This window comes from Corvus kubaryi, unplaced genomic scaffold, assembly GCF_017639235.1.
Source record: "Corvus kubaryi isolate FWS band 111438036 unplaced genomic scaffold, C.kubaryi_AGA036_p1.0 37396, whole genome shotgun sequence".
NCBI lineage: Eukaryota > Metazoa > Chordata > Aves > Passeriformes > Corvidae > Corvus > Corvus kubaryi.
Genome location: NW_024581135.1, coordinates 23,302,373 through 23,325,147, shown reverse-complemented (window position 1 = coordinate 23,325,147; position 22,775 = coordinate 23,302,373). Strand labels below are relative to the sequence as shown.

General features: G+C 38.7%; 1 protein-coding gene across 10 annotated transcripts in view; it reads left to right on the top strand.

Annotated features, from left to right (window-relative positions):
* Positions 1 to 22,483, top strand: part of ZNF385B (zinc finger protein 385B) — a 165,572-nt gene extending 143,089 nt beyond the window's left edge. For all 10 annotated transcript variants that reach the window (XM_042041117.1, XM_042041116.1, XM_042041115.1 and 7 more), the window contains 4 exons: positions 16,715 to 16,960; positions 18,012 to 18,190; positions 19,289 to 19,390; positions 21,017 to 22,483. In XM_042041117.1, coding sequence (XP_041897051.1) covers positions 16,715 to 16,960; positions 18,012 to 18,190; positions 19,289 to 19,390; positions 21,017 to 21,235 — 746 coding nt within the window. In that variant the 3' untranslated portion in view covers positions 21,236 to 22,483. The remainder of the gene's footprint in view (positions 1 to 16,714; positions 16,961 to 18,011; positions 18,191 to 19,288; positions 19,391 to 21,016) is intronic.
* The last annotated feature ends 292 nt before the right edge of the window (positions 22,484 to 22,775 follow it).

Here is a 22,775-nt window from a genome sequence, read left to right as displayed (position 1 = left end):
GATGAATGATTTGGAGCTCACCAGACAGAACAGTTGTCACATCTTGAACTAAAATGTCAGGTTAAGTTTGCTACAGAGCTATGTGTTCTTTGGGTCAGACATAGCATGAAGTCCAAAACACTTATATGTCAGAAGTCACCACTATAGTACTAACAGGAACAATAATTTCACTGTTAGCTCAGCTAGTGATGAATCTACCAAAGGCAAAACACTAATTCATCCAGTCCTTATTTTTCAAAATTTATGATGCAGTGGTCTCTCAAAAGCTGTTCCTTTCAGCTTGAGAAACGTGGCTGCTGGTAGAGCTACAAAAGTTAAATTAATCTTTAAGGTTTTTTGGGATGTTTCCAGAAGAACATGGGCTCCTGCAGAGAAAAGTGGTCTTGGCCAAATGGAAAGGGGTGACTGTGGTCTGAGCATGACAATGTCCACATTGTGAGGGTGTTCTTCCCTGCTAATGTTAATAATACAGTGTGACTTGGATTTTGTAAATTGATGCAAACATATAAGGATAAAGCCATAGTGCAGGAATGGTGCAAGTGGCTGCAACCTCAGGTAAGTGGATATCAATGGGTTTAATTGAAAAGTTTGTACTCCTACTTTGTTAGGCTACTATGTGATCTCATTGTCTAAGCTCACAGCTCCTTGCCGTTCAGAAAATACTTGTTTATTGGTACTTGTAAATACCACCATCCTACCATGTTCACTCTGGAGACAGGAAAAGATCTCTACAGATTGTGTGACAAGGTTTCTGTTCTCCTACTCTAGCTGGGCCATCTCTGCCTGTCCTGATAGGTATTTGCAGATTAGGGGTGGCCACAGGGGATGCATTCATAACCTGTCTCCCACACAGTTTCTCAAACCACACAGGGAAGGTCTAGCAATGGCTATAGAACAGTTTCATATCCTAGAAAATCACTACTGTGACACTGCAAGCTTTTTTGTAGCTGCTTTGAGATGTGGTTACAGAACAGCTGTGTTAATAGCACTTAACTGCTGCTCTTGCTGTGGTGGGTTGATCCTGGCTGGATACCAGGTGCCCACCAAAGCCCCTCTCCCCCTCCCACCCTCAGCTGGGCAGGGGAGAGAAAATATAGCAAAAAGCTTGTGGGTCGAGTTCTGTCAAACACAAGGGAAACCTGACAGCTTTTCACAGAAGCCACCTCTGCAGCCCTCCTACTACCAAAGCTTAGCCATGCAAACTCAGTAGAGTGGCAAGTATTCCCTTCCGTCCCTGTGGAAGCCCAGGGTTTTCAGGATGGCTGCACAGAAGGATACGTGTATGTATGGCATTGCTTAGAAAAGGGCGGGGGTAATAACCAGTACACAACATCGTGTAGAATATTTAAAGTGTGGTTTAAATATAGCTCTAAGAATGCAGTAGAAGATGGTGTCTGTGACCCCAGGTCAGCATAGTCCAGATGCTTACAGTGATGAATCCTTCAGGAATGAATATGGTAATGACTGGATTGAAATGTCACTGTTTACTTATCAAGCAAAGAGGAATTCTTTGATCATACTTCTAAATCAAAATAAATAGTTCAAAATGAAGCATACAAATGATGTGGTATCAACTTCTTTGCATTTTGCTTTGATGTGAAAATCGGAAAGTAAATGCAACTGTTTTAAACTACTCGAGTCAAAATCATATTTCAGATCATAAAAGGTAATCTTCTTTCTGCCTTTGATCATTTGCTATATGCTCTATTGGCCTTGTGCCTGTTTATGAAATGATAGGTATGGGCATTTCAGGTTCGGTCCTTATTCCAGTAACAGCAGAAGACTCTGCTGCTTGGGAAACAGGAGGTGAACCCTTTGAATGCTCTATGAAACTCCATTTTGTTCAGCTGGTACAGGAATAGAGAACATTTCACACCTAACTAGGCCAAATCTAGAACCTCTTTCAAATCCTGACCCTTTGTACTACAGCTTTGCTCTGTGGCACTGTCTCAGGGCAGCTCAACAGGCAGGCACAGGGTCACAGTGATGACATTCCAGCATATGAGCAGCACTGTGCTGATCTGCTGTGTATGGCAAGAATGGCAGGAAGGAGCTTTGATGCCAATGTTTTTTGCCAGCTTCTTGATCCTAAGTGGGTCCTGTAAGAGTTATTCCAGTCATTACAGCTGCATAACTCAAACTAGCTGGAGGTTTATTCTGAGGAACATTGTCATGCTGGAGTGTGGCACAGTGTCTGACACTGAGTGAAGTAGATGACATTTGGAAAATAGCCTGGACCTGTTGATGGATCTAATAAATGACTTGATATCTTGTACACATGGTAATTAGTTGGCCCATTGGCAACTCCAAGCTTTGTCAGACTTAGAAAAGTTGACCTTGAGGTCTTGTCTCTGGGTTTTAGTTCATCAAGGGCTATCTGTGGATGCTTTCACAACAAAACTGAGTGTTTTTTCCTTTTATTCCTAAAGCAGTGTGCAACATGTTGAATCACATTTAGTCAGGATATGTTGGATTTCTCCAGTGTCCCCGTTGCCAGTGCTGTGTATTCATCAGCTACCAATGAGGTGAAATGGCCCAGTGGAGGGCTCAGTTTGTATTTCACAAGTCCACCATCAGGACACTCCCTGAGTCATCTTGCTTTCATTGCTTATTTTAAAAATATTTCTGCTAGTGCTTAAATTCTGAACTTTTACATGCAGCTCTTTACTTGGAGCAATGCTAAAAATGATACCAGATCTCTTAGTAAAATTCCTTTTCACCTTAACATTTGTTTCCATTTATCACCTTCTTTTCCACACATTTTAAAGGAATGGCTTGTTTATGTAGCTCAAATAAACTGTTTCTTATATGATCCTTCAGAAGTAGCTAGGAGCCACAGACATAACAATCTCCCCAGCTGAACTGTGGTGTGTCTGTTCTGGGAAACTTGAGGTTATTTGTCACACAGATACCTTTCTAAGAACCTCAAAGCTTAGGGTGTTTCTAACTATTCTTCAGTCTTATAATTCTGTGTAATGTACCAAAGTCCTCTAGACCTCAAAATAGGTTGGGGCAAAGTTGAATTTTGAGGGTGGGGCAGGGATAGGGAGAGGCTCTAGGAGAGGAACAGGACAATGAGGTGTTTGGGTTGCTGTCCCCCAGAGTGTTAGTGTGCCCTATTTAGAGGTTCTGTCTTATGCCCTTCAAAAAGGATGCTTGTGCTTATGTCTGGCCTCCATCAAAAGCTACTGATGAGCCTCATCAGTTCTTCACATTTATGCTGACATAAAGAATTCTGCTGAAGCTATTCTGTATAAAGTAACCATGCATCTGTGTTTATGTGGATTCAGATAGTGCCTGCTAAGCACATGCATATTTCTGTTAGGTAAAGGTATTAGTTTACCGTCAACTGAGTAGTAAATTCAATCTGATTCAGCCACCAAGGAGGGTCATTTTAAGGGCATTTTTCCATTACATCCTCTGAGAATGGTAAGGTTTGTTCCTTTTTCATTCAGTGTTTTACAGCCATATGAAGATCATTCTATATTGCCATCTGTTGAAACTCTAGCCCCAAAACAGAGGTAATGGCACAGCATAGAATTTCCTGCTTGACCACAGTGTTTTTACAATTGATAATATAAAATATGATCAATAAATGCTCATAAATTCTTCACAGTTACACTGTTGCAAGTACCATATGTGTACTTAAATTCATGGCACATACAATGCCTTTATTTGATTTAATAGTAAATAGCTTCTGGACATTTTCTGACAGGTAATTTCAGCAGCTCTTTCAGGAAGTGGCTGTTTGGTTTATGTTCTTAGAATGAAAGGTGAGCCAAAAGAAAGATTAGCAAGTCAAAGTCTGTTATCAGGAAATCATTCTAATAGGTTGGGATCTTTAAACACTTTCTTCCCTGCCAGCCTTACTGTTGATACTTTTGAAAAGTGGATATTCAGACCTCATCTTTCCATGTGTGTCTTTAAATCTGAATGGAAAAGCAGTCATACTGTGCATTTTGGTGTTGATAAGCTCCTGGGAGCTCCTGGAAATTGTTGGTCTGTCTATAATGCTAGCACGTTTCAAATTCTGCACCTGTACTGAAAACTGATTATAGGTGCCATTAACTGCAAAACAATCTCTGCAGCTGACACATGTACATTGATGAGCTGGTGCAATTCTTGTTTGAACTGAAAAGGTCAAACTTTTCTCTCTCCAGTTATTATAGCAATCAGAAATGTATGCAACCAGGGTTTCTTTTGAAGGAATGGTAAGGTTTTTCTTTTCCTGCAGTAAAATAAGCATAAGCTTTGGGTCGAAAATATACTGTAAGATGAAATAAGACTCTTTCGGGTGCTCTGCTCTGTGCTTGAGCATTCATGTGTCCTATATCATTAGAACTGTATACCTCTAGTATTTCTACTTACTCAAGTTCTAAAAATGTGAATTTCATAGCATTTTTTAACCAGCATTCTTAAAATGAGACAAAGTTTTTCTTTCTTCAAGGAGAAGTAGAGGTGGGCATTTGGCCAAGCAGAATTGACTCTACCGGTGTTGCTGGACAATGGTAGCAGGGCCAGGGATGCAACCAGCTACTGGGATATTTTTAGCTAGATGTATGTGGTCATTTAAAGAATCCTTTTATATACATTGAATCTTTCAGCACCTCTTTTATTCTGGGAAATCAGGCATCTGTTTTTCTTGTTTGTTCTGTTAACGATTGAATATAGAATTTCCTGTTGAATATCCCAAGAAGATTTTTTTTTTACTAGGATGATGGTGATAGGGGAATTGATAGTAAGGTGAATATGAAATAACAAAAATTACTAGCAAATGTTTGTATGTACGTTCCCACAGAGGGCATAATACGAGTGAGTTGGAACCATCAGAACTATTATGTATCACATCCTTCTTTACTCATTATTGTCTTTACAACATACTATTACAAGAGTTCTTGAGATTTCAGGTGAGGAAGTGGGAAAGAGGGAAAAGTGGGACCAAAAACAAGCATCTGGAAAAAAGAGAGTTGAGACTGAGATACCAGTATCACTCATCTGCTTTGCAATTTCCTGTTAGGATGAAAGATGATCCAGAAGTGTCATAAGGGTTATGTAGTGAGATTTTGTAAAATTTGCAAGTGAGAGAAGTAAAATATGTCCTTCTATCACCTTTAGATGGTTATTATTTTGATGATGAGTGACAGGATTTTTTTGCCTACGAAAAATTACTTTGTGAACCAAAGCCTAGTTTTGTTTTTAAATGATTAAGACAGCCAAATCAATAAAAATTCTTTTTATTTATACAGGACTGAAATTAGCCCTTTAAATCATTGAGAAGGGAAAACTTGCTAAAAAGACACCTGCTGGTTCTGTTGGGTTTTTTTAACAACCTTGGGAGGAGTAACTTCGTCTGTACTCAATACTGTCACAAAACTTATTGACTCAACATATTACTAAGGAAATAAGGCAGTTCTTCTGATACCAGATATGTATTTTTCATTGGTATCAAGAGAATAAATGACAGGATTCTGGTGATTATTCATACAGTTGGTAGTTGAATAAAGTTTTCTCTATGTCCATTTGCGCAAAATTAAAGGCTGTGTTGAATCTGCAAAATTTAAGTTTTACCCTTTTCTCTAAGCCCTTGAATGAATGAATTTAGTGTCCAAATGTAAAAGAATGGGTCAGGACCAATGCTGTTGCTTCAGTGGTGAAGGGGGAAATATACTACATTTCCTATAGTAGAAAAACTATACAAACATTAGTCTACTCATTATTTCCTTATTACTTGTTTTCAAGGAGAGGGAAAATATTTTAGTGTTGATTAGACAAGTTATATCTGAAATGCAATTTATTTGTCAAATCTTGAGGGCATGGCTGAATACTCACAGTCCTCAGGCAAACCTGCTATGAAGTGGGTGAGAATACACAATTGTAGATGCAGTTAACTGAATTGAAGATGAGTGTTTCATAGCTGACTTTAATGGCAGTTCTGCCTGGGCAAGTACCGAGTGAGTAGTTCAGACACATGCCCATGAGAATGTACTTGCACTGTGTGTCAGTTCTCCTTGATTCTTTTATTTAGATGCCCATAAACTTCATACTGAGTTCCAAAGCACTTCAGCATCTGAGCACAGAGTTTTAAGATTTTTTTTTTTGCACAAGCAGCAAGTGAAATATGTTTCTAGTAATATATTTCAGATTCATAAATGAGGGAGCCAGTGTTATTTTTACAGTTGGGATGATGAACTGAGACTAAGCAGAAGTGAAGAATGACTGTGCAGAATACTGTATGTTTGTTATAATCTTTGAAAGTTATTTTTCTAAGAATTCCTACATTATTAAAAAGTTTAAAAGACAGTGCAGTACTATAGAAAGTTTGCATCCCAGGACATAAAAAATAGATGTAGCAGAATTTGGAATGGGAGTATAAAATATTTTCAAAATAATAGATGACTGGTGTCAGAAAAAGATAAGTTTATAACTAGCAAAAAACATTTGCTTTCACCCAGAGGAGAGTCATATTTTGTAACAGCAGATCTTACACTGTATTTCAAGCTTTGCTCACACCATATTAAAATTTTCCAATGCAAAATTTTCCTATTCCAGCCAAAACAGACTGGCATAGCTCAAAAAAGATGAAAGCAAATATACTTGTCTATAAAGCAACAGAACCCAGGAGGACTGACCTTTTGGATGATCTCACTTTATGGATACTCTTTAAATTAGCATTCACACTTGCTAGCTGTGTTTTAGATCCACCTTGTTTTCAGTTGCCAGTACTGTAGTGCTAGTGATCTTGCTGAGTTTTACAACACTCAGAACAAACTTCTAGTGATAATTTTCCCAACCTGTCAACATGTCACTGAGAAATCAGATATTGGCACTGTACACTAGGAAATTGCTCTGTATTGGTGTTTGTAGACAAGTTGATTTTCTCCAGAAGTAATGTGCTGCATTTGCCATAGTTACTTGTTCACCCTATTAGGTCTAAAAACTGGAGGAGGAGGAGGAAGCTGGAAATTGTAATAATCTCTTTTCAGATTAGGAAAAGAGAATTCTAATACAACATGCCTTCTGTAAAATATCATTAAAGATCAGCAGGTGACATGGAGACACAACACAAATGGCCTTAAGTGACTGTTCAAAGTTGGTTTGTTTTCTCCAGACATACTACATACATTCCTGCATTTTGGCTAACAGTACAAAATCAACCCTTCTTATTCCTCTAGCTTTTGCACAGAGAAATTGCATTGTGTTGAATTATTAAATAAGAGGCTTTTGAAATGTGAATGCCCTTTGTTGATACATAACAATTTTTGCAGTTATTTTACTATATGCTTTATATGTATGTGGCAATGTGTATTTTTTTTTTCTTCCCCTGCCTGGTGAGTGCATACAGATTTTTCTTGATCTTGTCTTGTAAAATAGACACTAGCCAGTCAATCTAAGCCAATTCCCTAAGCATCTCCAAATGTCTAAGGAATTGATTAAAAATCATAGGCAATACAGCAGGATCATCTCAGACATCCCAGTAATTGAAGCAGCAGGAACTTTCAGTTCAGGAAAGTGTCTAAATAGGTACAGAAGTAGATTTTGCGGAGCAAGGTTTTATACTTGCAGAACTATTTGTATTTCTGAATATTTTCTAATTCTCATCAGTCCACTTTCATAAAAATTAAACCGAATCAGAATTGCAAAACCAAACCTTTGTAACATTACATCTTTAATCAGTCACAAGTATTTTTGTTCTCTGAAAAAAACACAGGTTCCTTTGTAAGAGCCTTTGGTATTCCAAATCAGAAATAAAATATCTAAGAAATTGGCAAAATCACTGCTGTACCATAGCCATGCAAGCAATACTTCTGAAGTGAAAAAAGATACTTTGGCTCAGCCTGTTGGAGTGTAGTGATGCAGTTAATCAAATAATCAGTCTAGCTGCTGAGTTCACCTAATACTGCACAGCCATCCAGACATTTCCTGATGTAGCTTCAGTATCTTGAGAAAATATGTTGCAGCTTATATCAGGGCACATTTGTGTTTGAGATTAAAAGCTTTATATTTATAGCTTCCATTTGTTTCTCATCTTTGTATAGAGACAAAATTTGTTCTTTAAGAATGAAATAAGTAAGATTTATTTCATTATATAAAACATAGCTCTTTTTCATACAGGCCTGAAGTACAAGAAAAAACATTTTACAAAAACTAAAAGTAACCAAAGAGTTAATAGATACACTGTGCTGTCTGATTTGCATGTAGGTTTGCAGTGGAATTTTTCTAGAACAGAGCCCTACGGGTTTTTCAGCCTCATTTCTCAGTAGACTGCACAACTGGTGAGAAAGTAGGTATTTTGTCTGACAGCCATTAGAGTCTCATTATTCAGCAAATGTGCAGATAAAAAAGATTTTGAAATACCTTATCCAGGTTTGCTAACTCTGTCTTAATGAGTGTGAAGAAATAATCTAATGCTCTTTGTTGTTTTTGTTGGGTTTTTTTGAGTGATGCTGAGATGCAGAGTACTTAGAAATGCTGTAAAGGTTGTGACCAATAGTAACTTAATTGCTGTCCTGCTGTTGTCTTTATGGCATATATTACTTACAGTGTTCATCTTTTCCTTGGTAAGAAGAAGAATGAATTGTGTGCTTGTGTGCTTTATTCCTCTAAAGCGTTGTGAACCAGAAGAAAATGCTTTTCTGTGGAGAGCACTGTTTTGAAACTTGCTTTTCTTACTGGAGCTATTCGGTAACTTTTCTGCTAATACACTGAAGGAGGCCCTTCTTGTCATCCTGTTAATTCAGTCACTAATCATCTCCTCCCTTCAAATCTTATTTCAGGCCAAAGAGATATACAGCAGCTATTGTTTCCAGTATAATTATTTGTGGGTGTTCTCGTTGTATCCCCAGACCTGTGTTCCAGGGTAGATCCTAAGGTTTGGTTAGGCAGTCCTACAAGTACAGTGTGACTAAATAAGTTTTCCCCACCTTGATTTTATTTTGTTGTGGTTTCTTAACAGCTCCCTTAATTACATTTAGCCAGGCTTGTTATCTCTTCGACTGTGATCTCTCTAATGTTTTTGTTTTAAATGCTGCAATTTTGTTACAATATTTCTGTGCTACGGGTCAAGCTACTGAGTTTTCTCTCTCCAAATTTATGTCCTTCCCTTTCAAAGCTCTCCATACCTTTGTATGTTTTTCGTAATACACTTTCAAATGCTGTCTTGCACCTACCACACACAACCATTGAAACCAGCTTCCAAACAGCTTCCTGCTTTGCCTGGGCCTATTTGTGAAGAGTTCCCTGCAATCAGCTGCAAAACTTCTTTTATTCTCACCTCTGAAAATTTCTGTTTCATTGTGATGGACTGAAAAACAGAAAAACACTTGTGAGAAGTTTGACTGCCACAATGGTGCCTGTGTCAGTGACTGGTTGTTGTGTCTCTGTGGTTTCATACCTGTCTGTCTGCAGCTGTCATCTCTGCTCTTAAACTGATCATTTGGTCTGGGGAACAACTTCTTCAGTGTGCAGAAAGCTTAGAACAGAGAGGTCAAATGGTAACTATTGAGTTACTGTTCAAGTAACTCACCTATCTTCAGCATTATCAGTGGGTATATTTTATAAAGTGTGGGGGAAAAAAATGTAATTAAATTTGTCACTTTTAAAATTTGTTTCATACATGCCAAGCATTTAACATGTCAAATTTAAACTGAGAATTTTAATTTTTCAACAGGCAAATTTTTACTTTGTGTTTTTTGATGCTAATTTAGCTTTACTGATAAGCTTTTCAGCAAAATTTCTTGGACTGTCTACTGCTATTATTAATGCAACTGATTTTACCTTTGCTACACAGTTGTTTGGGCAAAGCACATTTAATACAATACTCTGACAGTCTCATTGATTTCCTTGTCCCATTCTGCAATCACTGCATGCTTCAAAGGTTGTTTAATGCAGCCCAATATTAACGGGCATATCTGGAGCTGTTGAAATTACAGGGAGAACCTGAAAATCTCTTTCGCTCAGTACAGCTTTACCAGTATGGGAGATATGTTTGCTTTCCTTCAAACTCTCCCTTAGTCTCCAAAATCAACACTTCAAACTAATATCAGCTCCCTGTAGCACAACTTATGTGAACTCAAGGCTATCATAAGCCGATCTTTGCACCACGCTTTCAGTATCCCATAAATAAAATATGAACATTTCCTTTCATAAATCACTTTTTATTTTAGTTACCATAGGAAGTGACATAGTTAGAAGTTAGTTGAAAGTGTTCAGGATCACCAGACTGTCCTTTCTTTAAATGGTTGTTCTTTCGGTAGTGATGTGGTATTGTAAGGCACGACCATAAACAAGGCTGATTGAACCAAAGGTTTTGCCCCTAAATGTGCATCAGTTGTGCTCACCAGTTGTATTGCCCTGATAACCATGCAGTGACTGAGTTACACAGTGTTTTTCTAATACAGCAAAAAAATAGTGTGGCTGGTTTAAGCTGGAAATTGCATTGGAAATTTGTTGCTGCCTGTTCCGAGCTTCCCTTCCCACTCTCCGAGACAAGCCAGGCCTTGCCTCTGCCATGTGCTCCTGAACTCCTTTGTTCCAAGCGCGGGCAAAACCAAATGTAACTCCAACTCTTTAGCAGTGTCTGACTGGCCGGTCACCCCGGGTCCACCCCCAGTCCTCCCCTTTCCCCTTCTCCGAATAAAAGAAAGGACCAAGGGGGGCCCCCCCTCTTTGCCTTTGCAACTCTTCCTGCAAACATCTCTTGTTGTCTGTTTCTTTTTGAAAGCTCTAATTGCAGGAATTAGGCAAACTGAAGGCTGTATTTCTCCCTCTTTGCTTCTGCCGGTGATAGCAGCTTTGCAGCTAATACATTTGCTGCTTTTAGAGCTACTGAAATGCTGGATTGCCCGTGCTACCTCTCTAGGCTGCCCGAGGCTTTCTAAGGCATTGAACTACGAGCCTAGCCGGTAAAAAGCTGTACGTATATCTCCGCAGAAATTGTGTGGCTCTTTCCTTCATGTTTTTCAAGAAGAAAAGAAGCACAGGTTTTTACTATTTTCTTACCTTTACAATGGAGAATAATAAACATTTTACTGCCAAAAGTAATTTTTTCATTATGCTCTCTTCTAACTTGGCAGTGTCCACTATTGTGTGATCCAGTAAAAGAAATACAAAAACAGATTTCTACATCTAGGATGGCAAATGAGTGAATCTCTCAAAAGAGCTTCAGTGTAAGGTTGTAGAACAGCAGTGGCCACTTTGCAGTGTCTGTGCTGCCCTTTTTCTGTGACTACTTTGTGTATGGCTGCTGTTCAGTGCCTGGAGCTAGGGGATGCAGTGAAGGACCTGGCACAAGGGAAGGTGTGAAGCTGAAGCTGGGCAGTGGGTGGTTGTCAGCATGGCATGGTGTCTTCCCAGTGGGAAGCCAGCTCCATCACAGTCAGTGCTGGGCAGCTGTTCTCGGTCCCAGGATCCTTCCTGTCTGTGTGCTCAGCCTTCAGCACAGGTTGTGGGCAATAGTCCCAGTTTCTGGTGGAGAAGAGAAGCAGGCAAGTGCAAAGTTATACTTTTTATCACATGCAGGCACACACAAAATATGTATTTTCAGTAATTGAAACATTATTTTGTTACTGTCACAGCAAGAGCAAATTTATTTATTACACACAGCAGAAAATTTACGTGACAGTTTTGTAAACGTTATTAGGATTGTAGCAGAACTTCGTATCTAAAAGCTTTTAGCATATGTATTGGAAAGGGTTCTTGCAAGTGTATCACGTATCATCTGTACCTTGGATATTTTAATTCTAAGTGCTATTTGAACAAGCTGTTGTGGAACAGAACTTTATTGTAAAGCTGTTTTATGTATCGTCAGTGATAAAAACTGGGCAGATAGGCATGTTGTGGGGTGCAGGTAGCAATGAACATTTTTGATATTGAACAACTTTTTAGATTTCTGGATTTATATATATAGGAGAAAGTTTCACGAAGGATGTCTGGACTTCAGGCGGCTCTCTTGAAAGCTGTTTCTTGCATAGGCGAAGTTACAGCATTTCAGGGAGTGGGTATCCAGAGCCAGCCCTACAGCTGCCAGCCACAGCTGTAGGCATACCTGAAGCCACTTTCTGTTCAAGTTACAAAGCATTATATACTTTTCTTTGCAGAGTATCTTAACACATAACAACCAATGAGCACCATACACAATACCTTTACATTTGCCTATAGCCTATCATAACTACTACCATCACCATATTACAGTCATTTATCCAATCACAAGAGTAAGTAAGTTGCAATTTAAGCTTACAGTGGAAAATTCTCAGACCTTTCTTCTTCTTCTTGCTACATCAACATTTCTTGTTTGCCTGCCATATCTCTCTTTTTGGTAAAGACATGTTTTCTATTTACTTATGGTCTTCTTGAGACTTATTTACTTGGTGAAAAACATGTCTTTGTTTGTAGTCACATACCTTTGTCCTACTCCTAGAAATCTCCTTCCAACTCATCTCCAACCTTTGCCTTCTCAGTTACTCAGCGATCAGTTTCAGCAAAACATCTTTTACTCTGCATCAAAACTTGCTTTCATTTCTGTCTCATCCCCAGTTTCTACATTCACAGACCTTTCTGCCAACCCTACATACCTGTGAAACTTTCTTACCAAACTTTCATCCTCCCCAACAATATATGAGTTTTAAATTCACATTTTTTATATTTTCATCAAGAATGTAAATTCTGAATTAAGGATCTGAATATTAAGTTCCTTTCTTTGTTGTTGAAAATAGCATGTATGAGTTCATGAATTCCAAACTAAAACGTCTTTCTAAATGTGCACCAAAGCATCATCCTCAAAAAAAAGCACCATTAATGGCTAGGACCTGTCGTCTATGCCACAGCAACTGTAGTGAGAGTGGCATGACCTGCAAAGGTCAGTGATTCACTTCAGCTGTAGAAGTGAGATAGTAGAACCTGTAGGTTTGAACCTGCCAGGTGTTACCCTGCAGCATCCTGACTTTGGTATGTGTAGTCAAAATGAGGCAGTACTGATCAGATAAGTAAGTCTTGAATTTTAACATGGCGCTGACACAAGCATGAGTCAAACAAGCAGAAATATGTGAAAACAACTTCAAAGCAGAATTAAAACAATGTAATGGGTGAGAAAAGCATTGGTATTACCAAGCCCAAAGCAATACTTAATTAGCTTGCTTTAGTTATTTTCCCTGGGCTCTACTTCAGAATAAATTCAGGCTTCAGTAAGAACCTGAATCATCAATTTACTTTTCTGGAATTAAAGACAGGAATTTAAGACAGATGAAATACGGCTTTTCTGCATGGAAAAGGAACACAGATATAGGAAAACAGTACAAATTAGATTTTAAATTAACTTCTTGCACATGAGTTTTGGTGTGAGCATTTCAACCTGACCCTGATGCAGATTGAATCACAGCTACTGCCTTCAGGGAGTAGGCTGGTACTGCCCTGGTGCCATGCTTCCAGCTGTGCTCTGCTAAGCTGTGCAGCAGCAGCTGGTGTGTCCACGGTCCAGGCAGGATGGACTCACTCCTGCACTTGTTTGGGCTCTGTGTGGCTCTATTGGTCTCGACCCACGTGGAGATCAGAACAACCCTGAGCCTACTCTCAATAATACTTTCAGAAATAGCAAGAGGACTGTAATCCTACAGCTGCATCACATGCATTTCATAAAGTAATTATAGTTTGGAAGTATGGGTATGCGTGCAGCCATTAACAGTTATATTTTTTGATTTCTGTGTGCAGGTATTATTTGTTAGCTCTGTACTATAAGTACAAATAAAAGAGTAATCATCTTTGTGCTTTGTATATATATGCAATTTGCATTTCCTGTGCTTTGCACAGTTGAATAGTTGGCATTTCTGTCTCAAACATAAAACTGTAAGTAATGGTGTTTTGAATTCTGTGGATTGAAACAATAAGCTGTTATCAAAAGCCCATTTGGAGAAGTGCAATTTTCTGATTTTAGAAGCCAGGAAAACCCAGTTCTGGCCCCACTGCAGTGACAAATATGCACTTAGCTCCGTGTACTTTCTGTGGGAGTTAAACTGTATAATAACCTTACAGTTATGATCTCTGAAGATGTTCTGCATTAAACATTTAGAATGGTGGAAGGAAACATTAATTCATAGAGGGGCGTATGTCTCTCCTTACACATTTCCATCGATGAAGAGCTTATTTGTGTCAGGAAGCTTTCCAAATGATGGAATTATTATGTGAACTGAGGTTCTTTCCAAAAGCTGCGATACTGGCACAATTGAGCCCAGCTGCATGCTGGTAACTTCTCTCTAGTTTTGTAGAAGTTTCCTTGTTAGTTTGTTACGTGTTGTATACTCCAGAATTGTTGGAATATGATCAGTGAAAACACTGTAAATCTAGGGAGTATTATAAAAATCAACATACTACATCAGCTGTTGGCCAGCTAAGTGAGGAGAAGTGGGAAATTAAATCTGTAATTTTTCAATCCTCTGTTAAATTCAGTGTTGGAGAACCATCACGTGTTATGATAATTGGTGGCCCATGATCTTCTTCCATATCTTGGGATCTTACTCCACAGACACTTGATGGCAAAACAAAGTCTGCTCCCACTTGTGGTCAAGTGGGATCAGTGTAGGCAGGGGCTGTGGGCTGGAGGGTAAGCACTGTGCTTGTTGCACAGGGGTGATAATTTCTATCTCCAGGAGGTGTTTCAAAAGCACCAAATTTTTATGCTTACATTAAAAAAAAACCAAACATGGGGAACAACATAAAAAAATACGTGGAGAACAACATAAAAAAACGACCAAACCCAAACTAGCACTGTAGTTGGTATATGTTAACATACAGCTTGCAGTTCTGTAGGTGTATTTTTCCTATAAGGCCTGAAATGCAAAATACTGTGGAACCTTCCTTTATTCCACTCTGGTTCACATATATCCTGGTGCTATGCCCTTTGCAGTTTGGCATAGAATTGCATAGAACAAAAACAACAACAATGATTCTGGTTTTTGGTAATGTAAATTTGCAATGACAGCTGTTCAGTGTATTTCATTTGTAGATGTTAGCACCTCTGAGAAATTTTCCATATTGAAAAATCTTTAATTTAGAATGTTAGCAAATGTTATTTATTTAAACTGTATTTTATGAAGACTCATAAGTCATATAAAGTATTCTGGATTTTCACAGATGTGACTTATTGCTATGGAGACTTTAAAATTATATAGCCTATGAAGTAAAATTTAACATCAGTTTCTTTTGTCATACTTTATTAATCAAAATACCTTCAGAATCTGGTTTTAACATTAATTTGGTCATAATAGTAGTCTTTGTACTTGACCGTTTTCAATGTTTACTACAGTTCGTATTGTGTAGTTTCAAAGTATTTTTATTGTTATTTTAAAAAATAATAGTTCTTTTATTAGAATTTTCTTCCTCCTGGTTTATAACAATCTAAAATCAATGTACTGCAATGCACTTCTGGGAAATATGCCAACAACTGTGGGGTTTAGTTTCAGGATGGCTATTCATAGTTCATACACACTTTAAAGTGTTTGTTTGAGTGGGTACAGTCCTGTTTTCAGAGTTCTTGATAGCACAGTCTTGGCCTGATACACAAAGGCATGTTAAGACAGAGTCTGGTAGCTGTAAACACAAAGTGCAAGGGTCCATGTTTAAAAAATAAATGCTCAAAATAGAGCCTAGTTTTTTAAGTCAGTTCAACTCTGTTTCAAACTAAGCCATGGGTTTCAAATGGGGAGGTTGCTCTTACGTAGATGATGTACTTTCTTAGATGATGAAATTTGATTCCAGTTGTTCAGAGTGACACTTATTCAGTCATTTCTCATGTCTGTTTTTTCGGAGTTGCTCATACCAGCACCACTGCACTGCCCCCCTCCCATCCCATATTTGTTATGGATGGAGCTTGTTTTCCTGCTGGCAGCTAATATGGCTTGTGGTCACAAGGCCTGCAGTTGAACAGCTTCAAATGCAACGAGCCCTTGAAGGCAGCATGCAAGCAGGGAGCATTTGAATACTGGCTCTGGCACAAAGTTCCTTTGTAGGCACAGCTGGGACATTTTATCTCTTGCTTTGTGATCGCCATCTGCAAAGTGAAGTAATACCTGCCTACTGGTCTCGTAGGAGCACAGATGATTGACTCATCTAGTGAAGTGATAAAGGAATGCATTGCATTGAAAGCACACAGAGGACATCTGAAATATATGGGGAATTGTTCTTGGAAAAACCTAAAAATATTAGCTACTGTGTTCATGTGTGTAGCTACCATAACTCCTGGAACTGAAATGAGGGATGTATGTCAAGATGGCGCTGGAGCCTTTCAGTGTCCTCCCAGTGACTTTGAGAAACTTGAACCCTTCCAAAGGCAAATGTATTGCTTTTGAGAAATATTTTTTAATCCCTAGGGCAAAGCCCTGCGTATTTCTGAGTGCTGTCCACAGTCCTTAACCCTGGCTTCCCTTGGGATTGCTTGGGCTCCTTTCAACTGCCAACGCCTGCAGCACGACAGCAACAACAGTTGGCATGAATTTGTTGAACTTGTTGATATTCACTGGTAACCTTAAAAACAGGAAAATCACTCCTTTTGTCAAATTACACACATTTCGTTGTAGGACTTTAACAAAATTTCAAGGATGCTGTTCTCTTTTATAAAATGAGATGAATTATCCTCCTGTGGTGTTACGTTCACTGAACCCACCGGACTATTACTGTATGATTTTTGTGTGTGTGGCATAAAACAACATATGTATTTTGTTTCTTTTAGAAGACAAAGGGAAAGCAAAACCCAACAGTGCAAGTCAGCAGTCCAATACAGAAGTGGATCCTTTTCTTCCCAAACCTGGAGTGGCAGCAGTAGCACCTGCAGCACCTGCCTCATCCTCCAAGAGCACGAATGGAGCTGCTAGCGCAATTACTGAGTCAGAAGAGGAAAAAGCCAAAAAACTACTTTACTGTTCATTATGCAAAGTGGCTGTGAATTCCCTTTCACAGCTAGAAGCCCACAATACAGGTGAGTATCCATACGGTACAAGTCTGTTGTATGTTGATACTTTTAAAATTCAGTGTATTAAGGTGGTAGCCACACTTCACTGAAGCGTCTTCTAGTTAAAACTTAAAATACGAAGTTGCAAAACCGGTCCTGTTAATGGCAGTTTCCTGTGTGGTGTTTGATATTCTATTAAAGCACTAATTTTTTTTTTTAACTGTCCTTCATGTACTCTCTAAATTTTTAGCTGACAGAATCCCTACAGTTCATGTTAACTAATCAGATCCCTTCATACTTTCGCACTGAGGATCACAGTATGATTAGTGGTTTCCATAACACTTAAGGTTTCTAAAATGGCAGTGTTCTCTCTCTTTCATATTTTGTCTCATCATTGGTATCTGTTATTTTGCTGGTAAAACTTAGAATAATTTTTGTTATTTGATATTTTTGATAATTTTAGGGTGGGCTCGTTAAGTTTCCTAAATGTCCTAGAATTTTCTGATTATTGAAGATTAGATATGCATCTTTTTTTGGGTCACAAGCAGCAATGCCTAGTGTGCTCTGTCTGTGTATGATGTGCTGGTGCTGTAAAGCTTGTTAACAAGCCATTGAAGCTGGTTTTACAGCTGTAATCCGTTCTTGAAATGGGCAAAGCAGCCATTTCTTCTGAATCAGAGGATATTTATTGAGGTATTACTGTTCCCAGGCAGGTTTTGAGGTAGTGCTGTGGTTCCTGTCCCAGTCTTGGCTAATACCCTTGTCTGCTGTTCACTGGCTCTATGGAATTTGGCAGAAGAATAATCAGCAAACACTTTGGCCACACAGTCACACACTGCCCCCAAACAGTGAGGTCCAGCATGCCTGCTGTTCCGTTTTTTGCACAAAGCCTTCTGGCTTGCCTTTAGATTGAGGACATGGGAACTACACTGACCAAAACAAGAGTGATCATTAGTTCCAGTCTGTGGTGACTTTAACCATTCTGTCTTGAAGATAAATGTGTTACAAAGTCCCAAGGCTGAGGGACTTGCTTTTGTGCTGCTGATCGTGAACTCACCTGCATTTCCTTGCCCGTTAGGCTCCAAGCACAAGACCATGGTCGAAGCTCGGAATGGTGCTGGTCCCATCAAGTCTTACCCTAGGCCTGGATCCCGAGTGAAGGTGCAGAATGGCAGTAAAGGCTCAGGGCTGCAAAACAAGACGTTCCATTGTGAAATCTGTGATGTCCATGTTAATTCAGAAATTCAGCTTAAACAGGTAAAGTGCATGTATCTCGAGCTCTGTTGGTTTAAGTTGCGTTACAGTGTTGTAGGTGCAGTGTAGGACTGTGTGAAGATGTGTTGGTGAATTCTAAATGAACTCAGTATTTCTTATCTGTCATCCCACAACTATTTCTAAATATGTTATCATAGGTCAAGTTCACGTCATTGTTTCAGCTGAGAAAAATGGGCTTGAGAGTTGTAAAGCAGAAGTGTCAGAATCAATGAATGACATAGAAGATCTCATTTACAGGTTTTCTGTGGTTCAAGATAGAGATTTGAACCTTGTTCTCCCAACTATAAGAAATTCTGGACTGAGGTTCCCTGAATTCATCTTTCAGTGCTGTTTCAGTCTGCTGGAATAATGTTTAATGCTATGTGAGAAGGCAAACATGACTCAAATCTATTGTTTTGAGACAATCAATCACCAGTAGGGTAATACTGTAGCTATGTCTGAATTATGTAGAACAACATTATCATTAACAGTGTAGCTGTTGTGTGACTGTGGAACTGTTGTCTGTCTGAGCCAATTAGCCCTGGGTTCAGAGCTGTGCCCATACAAATACAGTGATTCTGATACCTGGATCTCTGACTGGATGGTGCTGTGCTGTGTGGTTGTGTCCTCTCATTCCCTGTTATTTTAGTTAGCTCTAAGATAATACTAAATTGCATGTGTAGATATATCTCTGGGTACTGGTTCTTCCTTCAGCTAATATTGAATTATTTATACAACTGAACAGTATCAGCAAGATGGAAATTTACCTCTTACTTCTGAATATCCCTATGACCTAGTGATTACAGCTGTGCCTGGTTGAAAGCTCCTCAAGTGGAAAAGGAAATACTAACCAAAATATCAATAATTTGCAGAGCCTGTCTTGAAGCACAAAATATTCTGTATTTGATTAGTTTCTGATTCTCTATTTGATATACTCCAAATTGTTATGTTTAATTTAGCAAAATTCATCTTTGCTCTCTCTAAAGAACCTACTTTATCTTACAAGCAGGGGCTTAGGCATACCCTGCTGATAAATCAGTTTCAAACTCAAAACCGAGAAATGTTTAAACAGCTAATTAAATGTGAGGATATTTATTTCAGCACATTTCCAGCCGAAGGCATAAGGACAGAGTTGCAGGAAAGCCTATGAAACCTAAATATAGTCCTTACAACAAACTGCAGCGCAACCCAAGTATTTTAGCAGTAAGTATTTTTATTTCTCATCACTGTCTGGGTGAATTTGTGACCTTGGGGACTCCCACTGCACAGAGACAGGAACATGACAGACCTGATGCTTCTGCAGCCTCTCTTCCCCTGCAGTCTGAGTCTGCACAGCAATCAGATTTGAAGATAGCTATGTATTTTGTCTGCCCAGTCCAAGGCTTGCAGACAGCACTGCAAGTGTTACTTAACTACTAGAAAGAAGGGAATAATCAGTGGAATGGGGAGTGAACCATGTGCCCTGTGGAAAGGTACTGGTTTTGCTGGGCAAGGGTTCTTCTCCTTGAAGGCAGCAATGGATATACTCTGTCTTTTTGCACATCTGAGATAACTCTAAGTTATGGTGGATGCAGTCAGGGAAAAGGATATAGAATGTTAAGATATAAAAATACCAGTGCTCATTCTCTGCATACAGCAAAACAGAACAGTGCGTGGATGTTAGTTGGTGCAAAAAGAACCATCAGGTCTTTAGGAGAACTGACTGCCTGTATGTTCAGGCCATGTCTGTCACTGGCTGTCAAACACCACTCCTGTCTCTGTGCTGCTAGCCAATCCCTTTACACCCACCTGCATTTCCAGGAATCCCCCAAACTGGTTCTGCCAGTCAGCTGCAGCCGGAGTTCAGGCTGGCTTTAGCACAGCACAGTTTGTATATTTATTTGCTCCTGACACAGCCAGTATTTTATTCATTAGAGAAAAGTGCTTGCCACCTATGGCACAAAAACAGTTTACAGGTTGAAAAGAGACAGATGCAAATGTGTGTGTGCAAGAGAAAGCAAATGAAAAGCCTGTAAATGCCAAAATATTGATATGTCTTTGTAATTGTATAGAGGCAAATGAAAATGCTGCAGGCTTCCTCTAAATGTCCCCACTCGATACGTTCTGCACATGCTAATCTTCTTCACTTGTATAATACATCATTTTATAATATATTGCAAAGGCAAGACCACCAATTATAAAGAACATGAGTATCTTTGTTTCCATGAATGTATGATTGTAGTGCAAACCATTTTCAGTGAGAGATGTAGATGAGTGTATCTATTTCTGATTAGCTCTTTCACCACAAGCACCAGCAACGATTGTAGATTGTAAACTGAATAATATATATTTCAAAAAAATTCTTTTTGGTATCAATCTTAAATAATATTTCTGCTTTGAAAAGAGCAGGTCTGCATTGGAAGGTGCAAAGCTGACTTGACTAATACCACCTTCCCATCTTGTCCACTCCACTGTTCTACAATTCATTTTTGCAAGTGGAAAATTTGACTTTTGATATTGAAGTCTTAATCATGGGGGTATTTTTAATATTTCATGCACAGTTATAATTTATATAAAGTTATTCACTTGGAAATTATGCTTCTTTCTAAACATCAGTGTGATGGTCTTTAGACTCAAGACATTTATTTATCTTTAAATATAGGCTTTGGTTGCTTTAATTGTCCTGGGAGTAAGAGGACAGTGCAAGTAATGTTCCTAAGGAGCTGACATGAGGCTTCTGTGAGAAGCCGCAATGTTCCCTATGTCAGGGTTCACTTCTTCCCTCGTGTAAAAGTGGGTGTTGGGAGAACTGTATTTACATTGCTTTTGTGTGTGTGTGTTTTATTCCAGGCAAAACTTGCATTCCAGAAGGACATGATTAAGCCACTGGCACCTGCTTTCCTCTCATCTCCTCTTGCTGCAGCTGCAGCTGTATCGTCAGCTCTGTCCCTCCCTCCCCGGCCCTCGGCATCCCTGTTCCAGGCACCAGCAATTCCACCAGCTCTCCTCAGGCCAGCCCACGGGCCCATCCGGGCAACGCCTGCCTCCATACTCTTTGCACCATACTAATTTATTGATGTAAAAAAGAGATAACTATGGCCAGTACAAAGGGTAAAAGAAAGCAGGAAAGGGGTTGAGATTTTTTAAATGTTTCTCTTTTGCAGTGCCATCCAGCGTGACACCTCATCCAACCACATCATAAAATCCATCATTGATGGCATTGCGTTTCGGAGTCTACACAACTCTTTCTCTGTCTCTATTTTTTTAATCAAAATAGTGTGATTTGCTTAAAAATTAAATTGCTCATAAAATTTATACCATTTAAGAGTCATGCATCTATTCATTTTCTTTCTTTTCTTTTTTTTTTTTTTTTTTCAATTTGTATGATGCACCTTGGAATCAAGGAACATAAAATATTTTCCTGACAGACTTGAAAACTAGGGTCTTCCTCACTCACACCTATGTAAATACTTCTCTGAAAAGCAACGGGGTATAATCTAATGTGGAAAAAAGGAAAAGTTAGAAGAACCAAATGCTTGATAGCAGATAACATCTCAAAAAAGAATTGCGTCCATTTTTTTCGTGTGCTCTTGTCGACAGGGATTGTGTGCTGTCCTAGACCCCAGTACTGGTGTATCTTGTGCAGTATTACAGATGTATCACGTCTGATTTTAATATTTTTAGTTTCTGTGCAAATGTTTGAAAGCAATGCAACGCTGAAGCTTTTAATTATTTCTTTTGTGTCATACTTTATTTAGAGAAATCAAAAATAGAAAGCCATATAACATAGAGTTAAGATTACTGCTTGTTTGCTACTTTCATTTAACTTATTTTTGTTTTTTCTTCACTGGTGTTGCTAAGCAATGTTTAAAGAGAAAAAAGCTTTTCAATTGCACATTGCCACAGCTCACATGCATTGTTCAAGAAGACAATGGATCCATGTGTTTGTACGTAAATATCCTGTTTTCTTAATTTCTAACTAGTTTCCTTTGTAATGATGCTGCATAACATTGTGGCTCCCTAATGCAATAATGTACAGAACATAAAATATTTATAATTGACCATATTCTCTGTTTACTGACTATATTGCAGTAATGTCCCACCTATCTTCTTACCTCCCCAACCCTTTTATAAAGGTGAATCAATATGCAGTGTTCAGACTGGAGTCATTGTGTGATAATGGGGACTACAGGTGGAAGAAAGGAGAAAAAAAAAAAAAGAATTAACTTTTAGAGCATCTTTATCAGCAATCCATAATAGTAAGATGTCTGTGTATTTTTTTAAATGTATCTTTTCAATAAAATAATAAGAAAATTATACATGCTTATCGTGTTTTAATTGGTACAGGAGGAAAAAAGCCTGAAACAAATTTAGCTAAAGGAGTCTTCAGGAGCAAAGCACTGGAGTTGCAATAAAGTATAATTACCAAACCTGTGTTTGTTTCCCTTGTGTCTTAATGTCTTTTCCTCACTGTAGCCTGTAACAGCCTTTACTTTTTTGCAGCAAGACTGTAAAAATTCACTACAGCAGAGTTTTGGAGGAAGACGCAGTAGAGACAGGTGCGTGATTATGTTGGTGTTCTACTGTACCACCAAAGTGCTACACCATG